The sequence below is a fragment of the Micromys minutus genome, assembly GCF_963924665.1.
Source record: "Micromys minutus genome assembly, chromosome: 18".
In the NCBI taxonomy this organism is placed as follows: Eukaryota; Metazoa; Chordata; class Mammalia; order Rodentia; family Muridae; genus Micromys; species Micromys minutus.
The window spans coordinates 4,154,568-4,171,980 of NC_137953.1; the positions used below are offsets into that span (position 1 = coordinate 4,154,568).

A 17,413-nucleotide genomic window follows, 5' to 3' on the forward strand; every position below is an offset into this window, starting at 1 on the left:
TCGGTGGCTAAGAGCATGGATGCTGTAGTTACCGGAGTCCCATCCGGATCCTGTACTCAGTCCCTTTGGGGCAGTTTTGTGACTGTTTGCTTGTCCACAGAACAGAGCCAGCACAAGGGTGTAGACAGAAGTGCTGGGCACATAGGCTGACAGGCATAAAGCTGAGGGCTGTCTGTATAAAACCAAAGCAGAGGTGGTCTACATCTGCTTGTGCACGCATGTGCTATTTTGTGGAAGGCTCAGTGTCTTAGGTTCTACAAACATGGAAGCCTAGCCTTCTGTGCCAGGGAAGCCGGGCTCAGCCTGTCAGTGCATGGGATGGAGACTGGCTCTGCTGTAGGCTGAGCTAGATGAAGGTCGCTGACCTGCAGTGATCATTCTCCATTTCCTCTGCCATCTGGAAACATTTCTATTCGAAGTAACCACTGGAAAAGTCTGTCTGATCAAAGACCCACTCTAAGTGCAGTCCTGATTTAAAGGGCCGCCTGAGCTCAGGAAAAGAGACATAGTATGTCTTTATGTCCTTGCCATAGGCCTTCTTTTGTGCCTGACACAGTTTGCAGACCACACCAGGCCACATTTGGATAATGACTTTATTTTTTGATTGTATTGGGGGGGCACTGTTTTGGGGTTTTTGCTTGTGTTTTTTCTTTGTTTGTTTGTTTGTTTTGTTTTTTTAGTTTGTTGAGATAGTTCTAACCCAGGCAGACCTCAGACTTAACTGTGTATCTGGCACCATCCAAACCCTTTTGCCTTGGCCTCTGAGTATGCTGCAGGTTTGGCCAGTTTGAGCTGTGAGGGTGTATTGGAGTTTTAGTTCGATGTGGTTGTGCTCCTTTGGACAGGGATGTTAATTATTTTATATGATTTCCAGGCAGCTTCATAAGTAGCATTTAACTTTAGCAGAGTCAATTCTGAAACGAGGATTTGGAAGGAGTTGACTGAACCTTTTTCCCTCTCTGAGTCTTCAGACACAGGTCCAAGGGAAGAACCCCCTCCCAGGGCTGGGGGTGCTTGTTTTTTCCTCAGCACATGGCTTGTTTCCACCGAAAGGACCCCCGAGTCATGGAGCAGATTAAGACTCCATTGGCTGCCAGCGAGTTGAAAGCCAGGTCTGCTTACCCCGCCTGCGGAGGAGTGAGGGCTTACACCTTTGCTGGTGTGAGTCTGTCTTCTCGGGCTTGCTCCTAATTTGATCCCCATATGACAGATCCCTCCAGGCTCACCTCTTAAACACACAGAGCCTGTGCTCACGGTCTGTACGGCAGCTCATCTTTCCCCTCTCTTCTCCAAGTTTAACTTACACATGTCTTACTGTTCTGGGGTAAGGAGGGAGGCAGGTGAGCCACGGGTTTCCTATGAGCTGAGCATGTCTGCACCTCTCCACTTTTTCTTCTACTGTATTGTCAGGTGGGCCAGAGTCGGGGAGGGGCATACACTGACATCAAGGAGATTTTAGTGGCCTTAGCTGCTTGCAGGGCGTAGATCTGGAGGAGATGGTAGAGTTGAAAACAGGTTTCTAAGATACCCCAGTATGCTGATGGGTATCACATCACCCTGGATTCCCAGGTCCTGATGCTAACAGATGATGGAGTGCATTGTCAAGCTCCAGTCTGTAGATGGCCCCACCACCTACCCAGAGCCTTGAGTTCTGTCAGGGAAAGGGAGCTCTGCAGCCTGGCCCCGCAGAGAGCCTGAGCTGCTCCAGGCTCTGTGAGCTTTGGTGGGCTGCTCTCGTCCCTGTGCTGGAGCTTACCCTGGTGAAACCTGGGTTTTAATGCTTCTCAGATTTAACCGGGAATCCAAAGCCGCTGAGAGCGTATGAAAGGATACAGTCAGGACACTGGGCCCCGTTCAGGTCTAGGTGGGACCCGAGAACCTGACTATTTTCCTGACTCCCAGGTAGTGAGACCCTGCTAACAATCCTGGGGCCAACCTTCAAGAACCATAGGCCAAGCTGTTAGCTGTCCTCCTCGAAGCAAGCTTCAGCTGGACTTTGCAGACTCAGAGTCTGGTAGTTTTCGTGATAACCCAGGGTTTAAGACATGTAAGTACGAGGAACCAAAGCAAGAGAATCCATTGGCAAGTTCTGTTCCGAGAGGAAAAGGGGCCAGTGAGATGGCTCAGTGGGTAAAGCCTGAGTGTAACCTTAAACCCTCATCAAAGGAGAAACTGACGGGTTGTCCTCTGACTTTCACACATACGTCATGGCACCCCCCTCAAGTGTCTTAAACTTTTCATTTTAAAGGAACAAAAAAAGAATCTATCTGGATAGGCAACTTGGCCCTTTCTTTTTGGTCTCCAGTGCAACCTCTGAGGAGCTTTCTCACAAGGACAGGATGGTGGGGAAGGAGCCGGTCGGAAAGCCAGCACTGGTGTCCTCAGCTCCCCCTCCTGTGAGGAATATGATAGTCCCTCTCTGTGACAGTGCGGTGGCAGCCTATGCTAGTTTCCAGCAGGGATCCTTAGATAGACCTAGGTCCCAGGCCTGCCCTTGAGGGCCGTGTCCTGATAAAGCCTGCTGGGCTGAGGCTTGTCCAGGCACCAAACAAAAGCTACGCTGTCCTGTCAGGTCCTGCTTTGAAAGGTGTGTGCAACAAGTCCCTATAAGGGACTGCCAGCCCTCCTGTTAGCGCCCTCCCCTAAGAGCTGAGTGAGAAACCGACTTAGTTCAGTGTTTGAAAAAGAAACTGTTTCCTTTTCAAACCCGGGAAATGCAACAAGGAAGGCAGGGCGCGGTACTTGTCTGTAATCCTAGGAATCTAAGGTCACAAAGGCTGAGTTCCTAGACCAGCCTAGGCTACATACTGGGACTACTCTCCAACACCCCCCACCCCACCCCCCGCCAAAGAAAGTCACCTGTACAGAGAGGGAAAAGCACTGTGGCCACAGTTTTTTCTACAAGAACCTTGGTTAAAGGGTGGAGAGATGGCTCAGTGGTTAGAGCACTGGCTGCTCTTCCAGAGGTCCTGAGTTCAAATCCCAGCAACCACATGGTGACTCACAACCATCTGTAATGAGATCTGATGCCCTCTTCTGGTTTGTCTGAAGACAGCTACAGTGTACTTACATATAATAAATAAATAAATCTTTACCAAAAAAGGCAAGATATATATAGATATGTAGAGAAACTATAGATTAAGGGGATTAATCAGGCCAGTCTTTGTTGGGTTGATCTTGGGTTTAGTGATTCATAACAGGGGAGCAGATGAGACAAAGAGGGGGCGTCTTCAAACTGTAGACACTGGGATAGTAGTATGCCTTATTAAACGGCGTACTTAAATGTCACAACCAAGCTGAACTCAGTACATACAGAATACAAGGATAGTTTTACTTGGTGGTTTAGAAAAGCCTGCCCATGCGGGAGCTTGAGGGACGGCTTAGCAGACGGCTTGCCGTACAAGTGCAGGGACCAGAGTTTGGATCTCAGAGCCCAGAGAGCAAGCCATCAATCCCAAGATTGCCAGTAACTTCAGCTCCAGGGGATCTGTCACACACTCTGGCTTTCATAGACTCGGGGGTGCACACTCACACAAACACAACATACAGGGAATGAATCAGTCTTTAAAAAACAAAAACAAACCAAAAAAAAAAAAAATCACGTTAATTTTTAAAGGAAAAAACAAGTTTGTTCTCCCTCCCCCACCCCGTCTCCTTAGGTGTTAAAATGCATTTGCTGAGTTAACCGATGCCTAATTACAGGTCGTAGGTCCTAAAGGGAGATCCCCCAGGGTGCGCCTCACACTGAGAGGTGGCTGGAAACGTCCAGAATGAGCCTGAGCCGAGGTGCACACAGCCTGTCAGGAGCTCAGTCAGTACAGAGAGAGACTTGGCGAGTGCGCAGGCCAGATGTGGGTGACCCTTGTCTGCAGAAGACGGTGAAAATTTATTTAGAAGATGGCTTTTGTGTCGTTAAAGAGATTTACTGAGTTCCTGAGTGCCTGCCACACTTTAAGTAATACTTGTTCACTATCCATCCTGGGAAGTAAGGCTATCCCTACGTCCAGTTTACCTCCGGGATGGACTCAGTCACTTGGCCACAGTGATGCACAGAGTGACTGTCTGCCCGTCAGTCTGTGTTTGAACCAGCCTTGCCCCATTGTTGTGTGGTACATATCATGGTCATAGTTGTGTGTCTATAAACATGGTGTGGTTGAATACATGTCAGAGGCCTTTGACTTTTCAGTATTTAGGCTTAAGCTCCCAGGAAGTGGCCATGTGCAGGGGACTAGAGGGTGGCCTTGTATATCAGCATTGGTGTTTAGAGTCACCCCACCAGCATCCTTCAGTCAGAAATCAACTGGGGTGGTTATAAGAGACCAATTCTCTCCCTCTCTCTCTCTCTCTCTCCCTCTCTCTCTCTCTCTCTCTCTCTACCTCTCTCTCTCTCTCTCTCTCTCTCTCTCTCACACACACACACACACACACACACTTGTTTGTTCATTTGTACATTGAATTTACTACTTAACTCGGGTCCTTGGCCAGCAGGGCTGAGTGCAAATGCCTGTGGGTTGAGGCAAGTTCTTCAAGAGTTACAAGTATTCGGGGACTGTTCTGCCTAACTGTCCCCCTGCCTGAGGACAGAGGCAGGCAAGTTGAACAGAAACAAAGGAAGAGCCTGTGAGCCAAGGCCGGGAGTTTGGATGTAAGCCCTCCAAACCTCTGGGCACAGAGTGGCCACACTTTCCACCTTTCTCCTCTCTGTAGTCAGAAGCCCAGGCCGAAGCACCCGGGCCTGCCTCCTAATGTTGGGTATTCGCTGTGCTGACGCGGCTTCTGTTGTCTCCTCTCTAGGTATGGAGAGAAGGGGAAAGCCATCCGGATCGAGAAGGTCATCTACACCGGCAAGGAGGGGAAGAGTTCTCGAGGCTGTCCCATTGCCAAGTGGGTGAGTGCTGCGTCTCCACAGCTGAGTCTGGGTATTCTTACCCCCTGGGCTCACATCGCAAAGCAGGTTGCAGGGCAGGTGAGCAGGAGGTAGACATATTCACCATCCTGGGACCCTGGAGCCAGTGACCCTGTGGCAACTGATCATCTTTGTCCTACTTACTACATGCCCGCAGCAGGCATCCTATGCTGTCAGGAACCGTGTTAATCTTTACACGCACTGTGTGTGTGATACCTGGGTAAAAGCATAGATCCAGGAAGGGGGAAGCTGGCGGTTCGGCCGGCCTGACCTGTTATCGAACCCCCTCCCCAGGACTTTGGCTTCTCTTTTCTATGTGTCTGAGTGGCCGGTACTCCTGTCCCCTACCTGGAAGCCAGGGGGAGACACTGAAAGCTGACCTACATGAGCCAAGCTGAGGCCAAAACAAGTCCTCTAGGTAGTACTGTGATGAGGCTTGCTGCTTGCCAGCCTCTAAGCAGGAATCTTGAGCCTCTGGTCAGGGAGAATGTCACTGACAGACCCCAGTTCCCTTGTTCTTTGGGCCCCCACCCAGCTCTCGTAATCATGGGTGTCTGCTGCTACAAAGCTGTTTTAGAGTAAGCTTGGCTCCCCGTAGCTGGTCCATGGCTGGTCCATGTTCAGTGCCGTAGGCGCCCCAAAGGCGAGAGCACAGAGACCTGGAGACACGGGTTTAACCGAGAGACAGGATGGATGAATGTGGAGGTTGGGCTACATGAACAGGGCCACAGCATTTAGTAGCCCAAGGAGAAGAAGCGTTTTGGGTGAGGAGGGCCACATGGGCGAAGGCAGGAGGGCCACAGGAATGTCCGTGTAGCTGACTTGTGTGCCCCCTGCATAACTCACTGTCTTTCTATAGTGTCACTCCTTGCCTCTGAATCTCTGCGTTTAGTGAAAATAATGTCTGACCTTAAAACTCACATACTCCCCAGCTATTCTTATAGGACTTTTCACAACCAAGGGACCTGGTGCTTTTTCAGAGTGTGAAGACGCATGTCGGTCCACCCCATGGGAGGTGGCCCTTGCAGTAAAAAAGTTTAATGTGGTAGGGAGGTGCCTCTTCAGAGAACCCATCTGGAAAATGACATCACTCATAGACAGACAGTAAGCAGAGTTTGACTCCAAGGCTTGGGGAACCCCGATCCGGGGTTCATATGAGCAGATAGGACCATTGCCGTATCAGCATCGTGTCAGTGACCACAGTGGGTCTCCTACAACGTGCTGGGAGACAGGCAGCTGGTCAGAGAGTCTTGAAGCAGCGTTTGACCCAGTACCTTATTTATGTGTTTCTGAATTCCAAGGCACACTTTTAAAATGATAGTTGGTTGTTGGCAGGAAAATCGGGGGATGACATCATCGTGGCCCGGCCTTGGACCAGTACCTCATGATCAGGGCTGTGCGTCGTCTAGCATGTGAATATTCGTAGCATTTGCAGTAAGTTGTGAAGCACTCGGTAATGGGCACAACACCTTGAGAGCTACCAGTTGTCAATTATTCCACATCCGTGACATACATCACAGAGTCAGGTGACAGAGGCTGACCGTACAGTCCGAGGCGATACAGCTCAGTAATGGAGAGCTCACCTAAGATGTACATGACGCCAGATACAATTCCCAGCCCAGCCAAATCAAATACAAAGTGTGTGTGCGGTTGGCAAGATGGCTCGGTAGACGGAAGCACTTGTGCATAGACCCTGTGGTATGAACTCCATCGCTAGATCTTACTGGCTCCTGCACAGGCACACTAAATAAATGTTAAAAAGAAAACCTTAATTAGAAAATCAGAATGGGGGGAGGGGGCTGGAGAGATGGCTCAGTGTTTAAGAGCACTGACTGCTTTTCTAGGGGTCCTGAGTTCATTTCCCAGTAACCACATGGTGGCTCACAACCTTCTGTGATGGGATCTGATGCCCTCTTCTGACAGCAACAGTGTACTTATGTAGAATAAAGAAATAAATCTTATAAAATAAAAAAACCAGAAGGATGATCTCGGGAGGTGGGGACCTTCAGGAGGGGAGAGTTGAAACGTTAATATTCCATGAATGAAGTTTCAGCTTATTCATTTACTGGGACTAGAAGGGCCAGGCCAGTGGTTCTCCACCAGTGAGTCCTTGTGGGGGTTGCATACCAGTTATCCTGCCTATCTGATATCTACATATTCATAACAGTAGTAAGAATACAGTTGTAAAGTATAAATAACGTCACCACAACACGAAGAACTGTATTAAAGGGTCTCAGCATTAGGAAGGTGCCCTAGAGGAAGTGGTAGCTTCATGCTGAATGAGCCCTAAAGCCACTAAAACACACACTGACCATGTCAGAGTTTGTTATCCATACTTTATCATAGTAACAAAAAGTGTGGTACTTGTACCTTTAAACATGGAGTCTTTAACCCCAGGACTCGGGAGGCAGAGGCAGGCAGATCTCTGTCTTCAAAGCCAACCTACACAGTCTACATAGTAAGTTCAGGACGTGCTAGAACTACTTAGTAAGACACTGTCTCATAGAAAAGACAGGACAACGGAGTATATTAGGTTCTTCATTTCCAGTGTTTCTTACAAACTGGGGAAGCTAGCCGCGCTGGGTTGGAGAAGCCACATGTGTGGCTAAGGAGAGCAGGGCATCCCAGCTTTCGATGAACAGATGTCCCCGCTGAGCCCTGATTTTTGTCAGGCCCCCTTTTCTTCTTGGTATTGCCAACCCTGCCACACCTTTCTGTGTAACCTGCAGGGAGCAGGTGGCAGGTGTGACTACATCTGTCTGCAGCCTAGGTCCTTCCCTCAGACTGTTCCCCCCGGTGTGCAAAACACACAGAGCTGTGGAACACCTTCTCTGCAAACATTCTGGGACATCATCAAATTCTTCTCTTATACTTCCAGTTCACACTCGCGCTTACGTTTGTGTTGGTCGCAAATGTCTTAGATGTCATCATAATCATTCTTGTTTTGCTGTGTTAAGATGGTTCCTCTTCCCCATTGGTGCCGTCTGTGGGGGACTGAGGGCCTGCACCATGCCGAGCTGTGTGGCCCTGCAGGGCAGTAGCTCAGTTCCACGTCTCTGCAGGTGATCCGAAGACACACCCTAGAAGAGAAGCTGCTGTGCCTGGTGCGGCATCGGGCAGGCCACCACTGTCAGAACGCCGTGATTGTCATCTTGATCCTGGCCTGGGAGGGCATCCCTCGAAGCCTCGGAGACACCCTCTACCAGGAGCTCACCGATACCCTCCGGAAGTACGGGAACCCCACCAGCCGGAGATGTGGCCTCAACGATGAGTATGTGGGAGTGCCGGTGTGGGCGACGGGGCTGCGGGACCAGGGCAGCAGGCACCGGGGTGCTGGGCAGTGCTGGGTGTGGGCCCGGGCTCAACTTTACTTTTCAGTCCCAGGTCAACATTAACCTGCTTCTGTTGGACTTTCCTACCCTTTCATGAAGATGCGTTTGGTTTCAGTAAAGTTACCCTCTCAGTATATAGTCTGGGGGGTTTTGTTTCATTTTTTGTAGAGACAGGGTCTTGCTGTCCCGTGTAAACCAGGCTAACCTTGAACTTGGGGAGTTCAAGGCCTGCCTCTGGAGTGCTATAAAGTCATGCCCCACCACCCCCAGCAGTTTAGAGGATTTTGATATAGTCATGTCACCCAATTGAGATGGCTCAGTGGGTAAAGGCCTAACAACCCTAGTTCGTTCCCCAGGACCAGTGTAATAGAAGACGTCCTGAAGTAGATGTCCGCATACACATGTGCACACGTGCAAGCATGCATGATCCTGTACCCTTCATGTACAACCCTTCTCCGGCATGTTTCACCAAGCTTTGCGTGTTCGGAGAATAACCCATACTGGGAAACTTGGAGTTGTGGGGTGGAAGGAGGAGCCCTTGTTGCCGTAGGCTAGTGGAAACCAGTCCTCTGCGGGGTCGTGTCGACAGAGACCACATCTGTTGACCTGGCCTGTGTTATACATTGCAGCCGGACCTGTGCTTGCCAAGGCAAAGACCCCAACACCTGCGGTGCCTCCTTCTCCTTCGGCTGTTCCTGGAGCATGTACTTCAATGGTTGCAAATATGCCCGGAGCAAGACACCACGAAAGTTCCGCCTCACGGGAGACAATCCAAAAGAGGTGAGAAAAGTATAGGGGGAAGGGGGGGCTTGCACCTCCATAAGAAACTATGCAGAGGAAGGTCTGACGCGTCACAGCACAGACAGAAAACATATAAGCAGACAATGTGAAAACTGGATGGTTAGCTACAGGTCCTCAGACTCTTCACCGCTTTAAAGGAATCCCTCCGAATACCCTTATCTGCAGATGCTATCTTCCACCTGAATTCGATCTGGTCACTTTGCAGGACATCTTTTGGGGTATAGAATTCTAGGAGGAAGGGGGACCTTCCTCTCTGTGGGTGACCCTCTGAGTCTGTACAGGGCTTGGTGAGGTATCGCATCCCCCACTGGGCTGGGCAGACATCAGGGGCATTGATCGGGCATGTAGACCTTTACTGTTGTCTCCATGTCTGGTGCTCTGAGTGTAGTCCACATGTACGGTCAGTGGGTTAGGCTTAGGTCTCTCCATGGCTTCTCAGCCTGGTCTCCCTTCCAGGACCTTTCTCTTGTCCCTGTTACAACTGAACAAGGGCCTCTGAATCGCTTGCCGCTTTCACCAAGAGTATAGGATCTGTGTCAGCTGAGGCCATGACGCCATTGCTGTTTTTCTATGGCCATAGCAAGAGGTGGTCTCAGAACGAGCACGGTGTCTTTTCACCTCTGCTTCCTCTCTCCTGCTTGTACTTCTGGGGTGTAGGGGACAGGGGTTAGTCCCTCTGCTGGGGCACAAACATCCTGGACATCCTGATATCAGTCTTGGCCTTCCAGAGCTCGAGGCTCCTAGTACTGGAAGGGTTTCCCACTCTGCCAAGGTCAGAGACATGCACTGGGCACGCCTTCTGTGTTCCGTAGCCCATGCAACCATTGTCCTGAATTAAATGAATTGTTTCAAGGACTAGAACAGTGGTTAAGAGCACTGCTCTTCCAAGCTTCTGAGTTCATGTCCTAGGACCCACATTGTGCTCACAGCCACCTGTAAGTCCAGCTTAGGGAACCGATACCTTCTTCTGGCTTTGGCAGGCACCTACCTGCACACACATGCCATAAATACACACACATTAAAAAAATCTGATTTTTTTTCCCAAATTCAGAAGCTTTTCTCAAAAAAAAAACAAAAACTTCTAGACAATTTTCAAGCTAAAAATACTCTTAATTTGATAGTTCTTTGTAAACTAAGACCCTCTTCTTCTGAAGCAGCAAAGGTGGCTATACCAGTGGGTTGGAGAGTTCCAGAGCCTAAGACTTGGCAGGAATAAAAAGACAATGGCTTAGTTTCTCCCAGTGCTGTAGATTATCACGCCCTGAACGCTTGCGGTGTGCTGGATTCACACGTCTCCTTATCCCAGGGTCACTCAGGAAGTGAGACACTTTGCAGGCAGGAGAGATTGCTCAGAGTAGTTCATAGTGGAGGAGGCAGGGTCCCTCCAGGGCTGCTGCATTTCCCCAGCTGAGTCTCACCTCGAAGCTGTGCTGTGGCCGACTGTGCTGATGGCAGCATCCAGGCTGCCCCCATAGCAGTGGCCGGGCCGCACAGCATCATGTTGGTTGTTCTGACTGAGCCATGCCTCCTGGCTTCTCCCTACACTGTGTGCTCGCTGCCTCCATCAAGGCTCCATGCTAAGGTTCTGGCCTCAAGTCCCTACAAGCCAGTGTAAGGCCAGAGAGGCAACAGAAAGGCCCTGGGTACGTGATGTAAGCAGTTATCCTGTAGAACTTCTTGGTGCTGCAGACATTTTCGCTGGCTGGTACAGGACCCGCACGGATCCCCGAGGGACCTAGTTCATCACTACCTTGCATTTCAGAAGGTTGGGGCAGCCAAGGGTTTGGGTTTGTCTGACTCCTGGGTGGCAATGGACTCTGGTCCATTGGTTTCTCTAACGTGGAAATGCATATCCACACCTACTGGAACGTCCCCGCCCACCATACCACACCTGTGGCCCAAGGGTATTCAGCTCTCTGAAAGCAAGGCCCTGCTCTCTTGTCCTGGGCTGGACAGGGCTACGTGTAGGTGATAGAATAGCTGTCAGAATGACTGCACCTTCCAACAGTGGTTTTTCCTGGTGAGCCTCAGTATCCCCATCTTTAAAATGGACACAACAGAGGAACACTGTGAAACCCTGGACACCCTTGGCTTCCTGCCTTCCCAGTGATATACAGCAATGGTTCTGGTGGGCTCATTTCTAGCAGGAGGTTTGCCAGCTAGGACAGCACTGAATGTACCTAATTGTTCTTTCTGCAGGAGGAAGTGCTCCGGAATAGCTTTCAGGACCTGGCCACTGAAGTTGCTCCCCTATACAAGCAGCTCGCACCCCAGGCCTATCAGAACCAGGTGAGGCCAGGGCTCTTGTCTGCCATGTGCAGTCTTTACTCACGTTCCCTGATGTTGGAATGTGGGAGTGTGGCTTCCTTTGCGTTTTTAAAGACAGCACAGGCTAGAGTTCTCCTGGAACCACTGTGTGCTCTGATCAGACTCCTTACTTATACAGTCTACCCCTAACTCCCCATCTTCCCCTCCCAGGTGCCTCTGGCCTAGCTTCCTCTGCTGAAGTTTGAGTTCCTGTCTGTCTAGGCAAACAGGCTTGAGCTAACCCGGGAGAGAGCCATTCCTTCAGAGCCAGGGCCTCTCAGCTGGAAAACCTTCCTCTCATGGCCCAGGCTCACAGGACATCTGTGGTCCTTAACCTGCTTCTAAGATCTGGATCCTAGGCACAGCATCGAGGGGGTGGGCCCTTAGTCCTCCTGAACAGCTGTCCTTCCTTGGCCATTCACACAGGTGACCAATGAGGACGTGGCGATCGATTGCCGCCTGGGCCTGAAGGAAGGGAGGCCCTTCTCAGGGGTCACAGCCTGCATGGACTTCTGCGCCCACGCCCACAAGGACCAACATAACCTCTACAATGGGTGCACTGTGGTAAGGAAGTCTGGGCCCAGCGGGCGGAGCCAACTGATGGGTTTGTTCCTTATGAGGAAGTAGGGTAGATCCTTGGAGCCCTAGGGAATGTTAGCCAGATGGCCTGCTCCTGCCTCTCCTCAGAGAAAACCCTCACAGTAGCAGATGGACCAGTGACAGGAGGCATATGAGGAACCAGAGCTGATGTGGTGTGAATTTACCGAGCAGTAGAACAGCTAAGATGAGGTTTGGGGGTTAAGAACGGAAGGGTCTTCCTCAATGCCTGCTAGGCTGCATGGGCTGTGTAAGGAGCAGGAGGGATTGAAGAATACGAGTGGATTTGCTGAAGCCTGCGTGTGCTGGAGAAGACGGGGAGTCGGGGTCGACTGAAGTGGAAGCACCCTCGAGGGAACGGGGTGCTACTGCTGGGTCCAGTACAGACAGGACTGCAGGGACTGGGGAGACCGTAGGAGAAGGCTGGGGGCCCAGACTGAAATGCTAGAGAGGGCAGGTCCTCAGGATAGAGAGAGCAAGAGGTGGGGACACTGGGGAGCAGGAAAGCAAGGGCACCGGGAGTCATCCGACCTCCTCACTCCGGTACTCTTCACTATTAAAGATTTAACTGTCAGCAGCAAAACGTTCTCAAACTTCCCATGTCTTAAAAGTCTCTACATGTGTGTACACAAGTATGTCTGCACATATGGACAGCTTGACAGGATAACCTGGTTAAGATTACCCCCGTGTCGACGGGTGCGGATTCACATTTAAGTTTGTTGACGCTTCATGCGTAGCTCTGGTATCAGCCATTTAGCCACTTCCCCCACAGATGGGCAGTTGGTGAGTCACACACTGCCATCCGGATGCCACCGGGAGTCCCTGCAGCTTGGTGCAGAAATGGTTCTTCTCTGGAGCGCCAATCCCCTGCTCCCTGCGTAGACAGTGACAGTCACATGCTCTTAGTGCTTTGATTCCGTTTCCTGCGGCACGGGGTCCTGTCCGTCCGCCCCCTCTGAGCATCTCCCCCGTTTCTCTTGCCTCCCTCCCTTTTGTATGAGTGCTCTATCTGCATATAGAGCCTGCACGCCAGAAGAGGGCATCGGCTTCCATTACAGATGGTTGTGAGCCACCGTGTGCTGTCTGGGAAATCAGGACCTTAGAAAGAGTAGCCAGTGTTGTTAACTGCAGAACCCTCTCCAGCCTCTTAATTTCATCTTTGAGGGTGTCCCATTTACGCCCTGTTTCCTTTTTAATCATAATTGCCATGTTTGACATTGTAAAGGCCTTAGGTGATTGGGGATAGTGTTTGTCTGGTGTCTGAAGACAGCGACCGTGTACTCATATAAATAAAACAAATCTGTTTTGAAATTTTTGCTTTATGTATATGAGTACACAGTAGCTGTCTTCAGATACACCAGAAGAGGGCATTAAATCCCATTAGAGATGGTTGTGAGCAACCATGTGGTTCCTGGGAATTGAACTAAGGACCTCTGGAAGAACAGTCTGCTCTTAACCACTGAGCCATCTCTCCAGCCCAAATCTTTAAAAAAAAAAAAGTAAATTGTATCCTAAGCTTTAATATACAAGAAACATTTGCTGTGTTTAAAAAAAAATTTTTTAACAAACCTACATAATGCCCTATTTAGTTACCCAAAAGTATCATATGCCCATACATGCATGTGTAATTAATGCTTACAACTTCCTTTCCTGAGGTCATTTTTAATAAAAAGAAAGGTTACCTTAGAAACAACCACGCTGAGTGGTCAGGATTCACAGGGAAGGTCTCAGCCGGCTGACGGCCCAGTGGCGGCAAGGGTGGGCTTCAGGCAGAGCTGCCTCCCTAGCCCCCAGCTCAGCCACATTGGTGCACAGGAGATAACACAATACAACTGAGCATTCTACAAGCTGCCTCCCAGGTTCTGTGTTAGGATCGAGAATCTTAGTAGCCAGGGGAGTGAGATGGGACATGGAAAATGGCTGGCAATGACTCCAGTCCACATCTTCCCTCCCTGTGTGGGGCAGGTCTGCACCCTGACCAAGGAAGACAATCGCTGCGTGGGCCAGATCCCCGAGGATGAGCAGCTGCATGTGCTACCCCTGTACAAGATGGCCACCACGGACGAGTTTGGCAGCGAGGAGAACCAGAACGCAAAGGTCAGCAGTGGGGCCATCCAGGTGCTCACAGCATTCCCTAGAGAGGTCCGGCGTCTGCCTGAGCCTGCCAAGTCCTGCCGCCAACGGCAGCTGGAAGCCAGGAAGGCAGCGGCTGAGAAGAAGAAGCTGCAGAAAGAGAAGCTGAGCACCCCAGAGAAGATGAAGCAGGAGGCCCTGGAGTTGGCTGGTATCACCACTGACCCTGGTAAGCAAGGGACCTTACTCTCGCCGCCTGTCACACTGGCCACGCAGAAGGAAAGTCCTGATGTGGTTCTGTGAAGCGCCTGGCTCTAAAGTGCCTGAGAGCACTTGTCTGCTCCGACATACCCTCACTGTCTGGGGCAGAAGCCATTGTTGTGGGCCCACAGGTGGGAGGCGGGCTGTGAGTACCTGAACCCCTGTTCCTCCCTAGCATCAGGCCCTGCCGCAACTCCACAGCCACACTGGGGAAGGGGGGAGCTATAGCTGAAATGGCGTTTTCTGGGGTCGGGGAGTAGAGAGGTGGAGGAGAAGACAGACTCTGCACAAGCTGTGTCTCTCCACCTTGGAAGTCTTAAGGGAGGCAGCCCAGGGAGTAAAGTCCAAGCCAGGTTTGACCTCACCTCAACACCTCATCCATCCTGCCCCTCCAGAGAAAGAACACTTCTCAGGCAAGAAAGGAGTTCCCATCTCCTGTCCTCTCTGCACCCAGACCTCGCTAGGCTGTGGTGTAGACCTCATCTTCTACTTTGCCTTCTGCCTCCCCCAGGCCTGTCTCTGAAGGGTGGATTGTCCCAGCAAAGCCTGAAGCCCTCCCTCAAGGTGGAGCCTCAGAACCACTTCAGCTCCTTCAAGTACAGTGGGAATGCGGTGGTGGAGAGCTACTCGGTGCTGGGCAGCTGCCGGCCCTCCGACCCCTACAGCATGAGCAGCGTCTACTCCTGCCACTCGCGCTATGCACAGCCTGGCGTGGCCTCCGTCAACGGCTTCCACTCCAAGTACACACTTCCTTCCTTCGGCTACTATGGCTTTCCGTCTAGCAACCCTGTATTCCCCTCCCAGTTCCTGGGTCCCAGTGCCTGGGGACATGGGGGCAGTGGAGGCAGTTTTGAGAAGAAGCCAGACCTTCATGTTCTACACAACAGCCTGAACCCGGCCTACGGTGGTGCTGAGTTTGCCGAGCTGCCCGGACAGGCTGTTTCCACGGACAACCACCACCCCGTCTCTCACCACCAGCAGCCTACTTACCCAGGCCCCAAGGACTATCTGCTATCCAAGGTCCCCCAGCTCCACCCAGCATCCAGGGACCCCTCTCCCTTTGCTCAGAGCTCCAGTTGCTACAACAGATCCATCAAGCAAGAGCCAGTAGACCCTCTGACCCAGGCTGAGTCTGTACCCAGAGACTCCGGCAGGATGACTAGAACACCCTTACCCGAAGCGTCTCAGAATGGGGGATCAAATCATCTCTGGGGACAGTACTCAGGAGGCCCAAGCATGTCCCCGAAGAGGACTAACAGTGTAGGTGGCAACTGGGGAGGGTTCCCTTCAGGGGAAAGCCCTACAGTTGTTCCTGACAAGCTCAATTCTTTTGGGGCCACCTGTCTCGCCCCTTCACCCTTCCCAGAGAGCCAGTGGGGACTGTTCACTGGTGAAGGTCAGCAGCCGGCCCCCCATCCTGGAGGACGGCTTCGAGGCAAGCCATGGAGCCCCTGCAAGTTTGGGAACGGCACCTCGGCCTTGACTGGTCCCAGCCTGCCTGAGAAGCCATGGGGGATGGGAACAGGGGATTTCAGCTCCTCCCTGAAAGGCGGCCCTGGGTTCCAAGACAAGCTGTGGAATCCTGTGAAAGTGGAGGAGGGGCGGGTTCCCACACCAGGGCCCAACGCGCTGGACAAAGCCTGGCAGGCCTTTGGCATGCCCTTGAGCGCCAACGAGAAGCTATTTGGGGCCCTGAAGTCAGAGGAGAAGCTATGGGATCCCTTCAGCCTGGAGGAGGGGACAGCCGAGGAGCCCCCCAGCAAGGGGGTGGTGAAGGAAGAGAAGAGCGGGCCTGGGGTGGAAGAGGACGAGGAGGAGCTGTGGTCGGACAGTGAGCACAACTTCCTGGATGAGAACATTGGTGGTGTGGCTGTGGCCCCCGCCCATTGCTCCATCCTCATCGAGTGTGCCCGGCGAGAGCTGCACGCCACCACACCACTCAAAAAACCCAACCGCTGCCACCCCACCCGCATCTCGCTGGTCTTCTACCAGCACAAGAACCTCAACCAGCCCAACCACGGGCTGGCGCTGTGGGAGGCCAAGATGAAGCAGCTGGCCGAACGGGCGCGGCAGCGGCAGGAGGAGGCCGCGCGCCTGGGCCTGGGCCAGCAGGAGGCCAAGCTCTACGGGAAGAAGCGAAAATGGGGGGGTGCTATGGTGGCTGAGCCTCAGCACAAGGAAAAGAAGGGGGCTGTCCCCACCCGGCAGGCGCTGGCCGTGCCCACAGACTCGGCGGTCACCGTGTCCTCTTACGCCTACACAAAGGTCACTGGCCCCTACAGTCGCTGGATCTAGGTGCCAGGAGCCAGCGTACCTCAGCGTCGGGCCCGGCCCGAGCTGCTCTGTGGTGCTTTTGCCCTCATGCCCGGGGGCGGGTTGGGGGTGCAGAAGTCTCTCTATATCTACATATATGGATATTGCTTATCATATATATGTATTTATGGTCCAAACCTCAGAACTGACCCGCCCTCCCTCCCTATTTCCCCAGCACTTTGAAGAAACTACGGCTGTCGGGTGATTTTTTTTTTTTTTTTTTTGATCTTAATATTTATATCTCCACGTTGTTTTATTCCCCCCCCCTTTTGTTTTGAGGGGCTTTTTTTTTCTTTTGTTTTTAAAACTTTATCCTTGTATATCACAATAATGGAAAGAAAAGTTTATAGTGTCCTTTCACAAAGGAGCGTAGTTTTAAATTCCATTTAAAAATACGTATTTATTGGGTTTTTTTAAAAGCGACAATAGTAACAGGTTACCAGTGGGCAGGAAAGGCCAGCAGTACCTGCTGAGCCTCCTGGGAGCTGCAGGTTCCCCCAGCCATCTGCCCCCACAAACCAAGGTTAGCATGTAGCCCTGGTAGATCCCTCCTTCCCACAGGCTAGGGAGCCATTGGGACCACCTTGTTCTCTGTGGGATGGGGGAAGCTGCAGACATCTGGGGGCCTGGCCTGGAGATGCTGTTGTCAGATGTCCTCAGAAACCAGGTTGGAAGTAGACAGCTTCAAGATTGCTAGTCTCCACACTGAATCCTCTCTGTCCGTTACTTATCAAGTCATATGATGTCCTGGTTCGCTAGGCAGCACCTCAAGTTGGAGCAGAAGTCGAGAGGCTCCTAGGAGCCCTTCTCGTCTTGTTGATAA

The 17,413-nt window shown here is 51.6% G+C and overlaps 1 protein-coding gene across 1 annotated transcript in view; it reads left to right on the forward strand.

Moving 5' to 3' along the window:
- Positions 1-16,572, forward strand: part of TET3 (tet methylcytosine dioxygenase 3) — a gene marked incomplete at both ends in the record, with an annotated part of 83,674 nt that extends 67,102 nt beyond the window's left edge. The window contains 7 exons of the mRNA XM_080932263.1: positions 4,795-4,888; positions 7,969-8,177; positions 8,868-9,018; positions 11,239-11,328; positions 11,773-11,910; positions 13,909-14,245; positions 14,789-16,572. Coding sequence (XP_080788389.1) covers positions 4,795-4,888; positions 7,969-8,177; positions 8,868-9,018; positions 11,239-11,328; positions 11,773-11,910; positions 13,909-14,245; positions 14,789-16,572 — 2,803 coding nt within the window. The remainder of the gene's footprint in view (positions 1-4,794; positions 4,889-7,968; positions 8,178-8,867; positions 9,019-11,238; positions 11,329-11,772; positions 11,911-13,908; positions 14,246-14,788) is intronic.
- Positions 16,573-17,413: the final 841 nt, after the last annotated feature.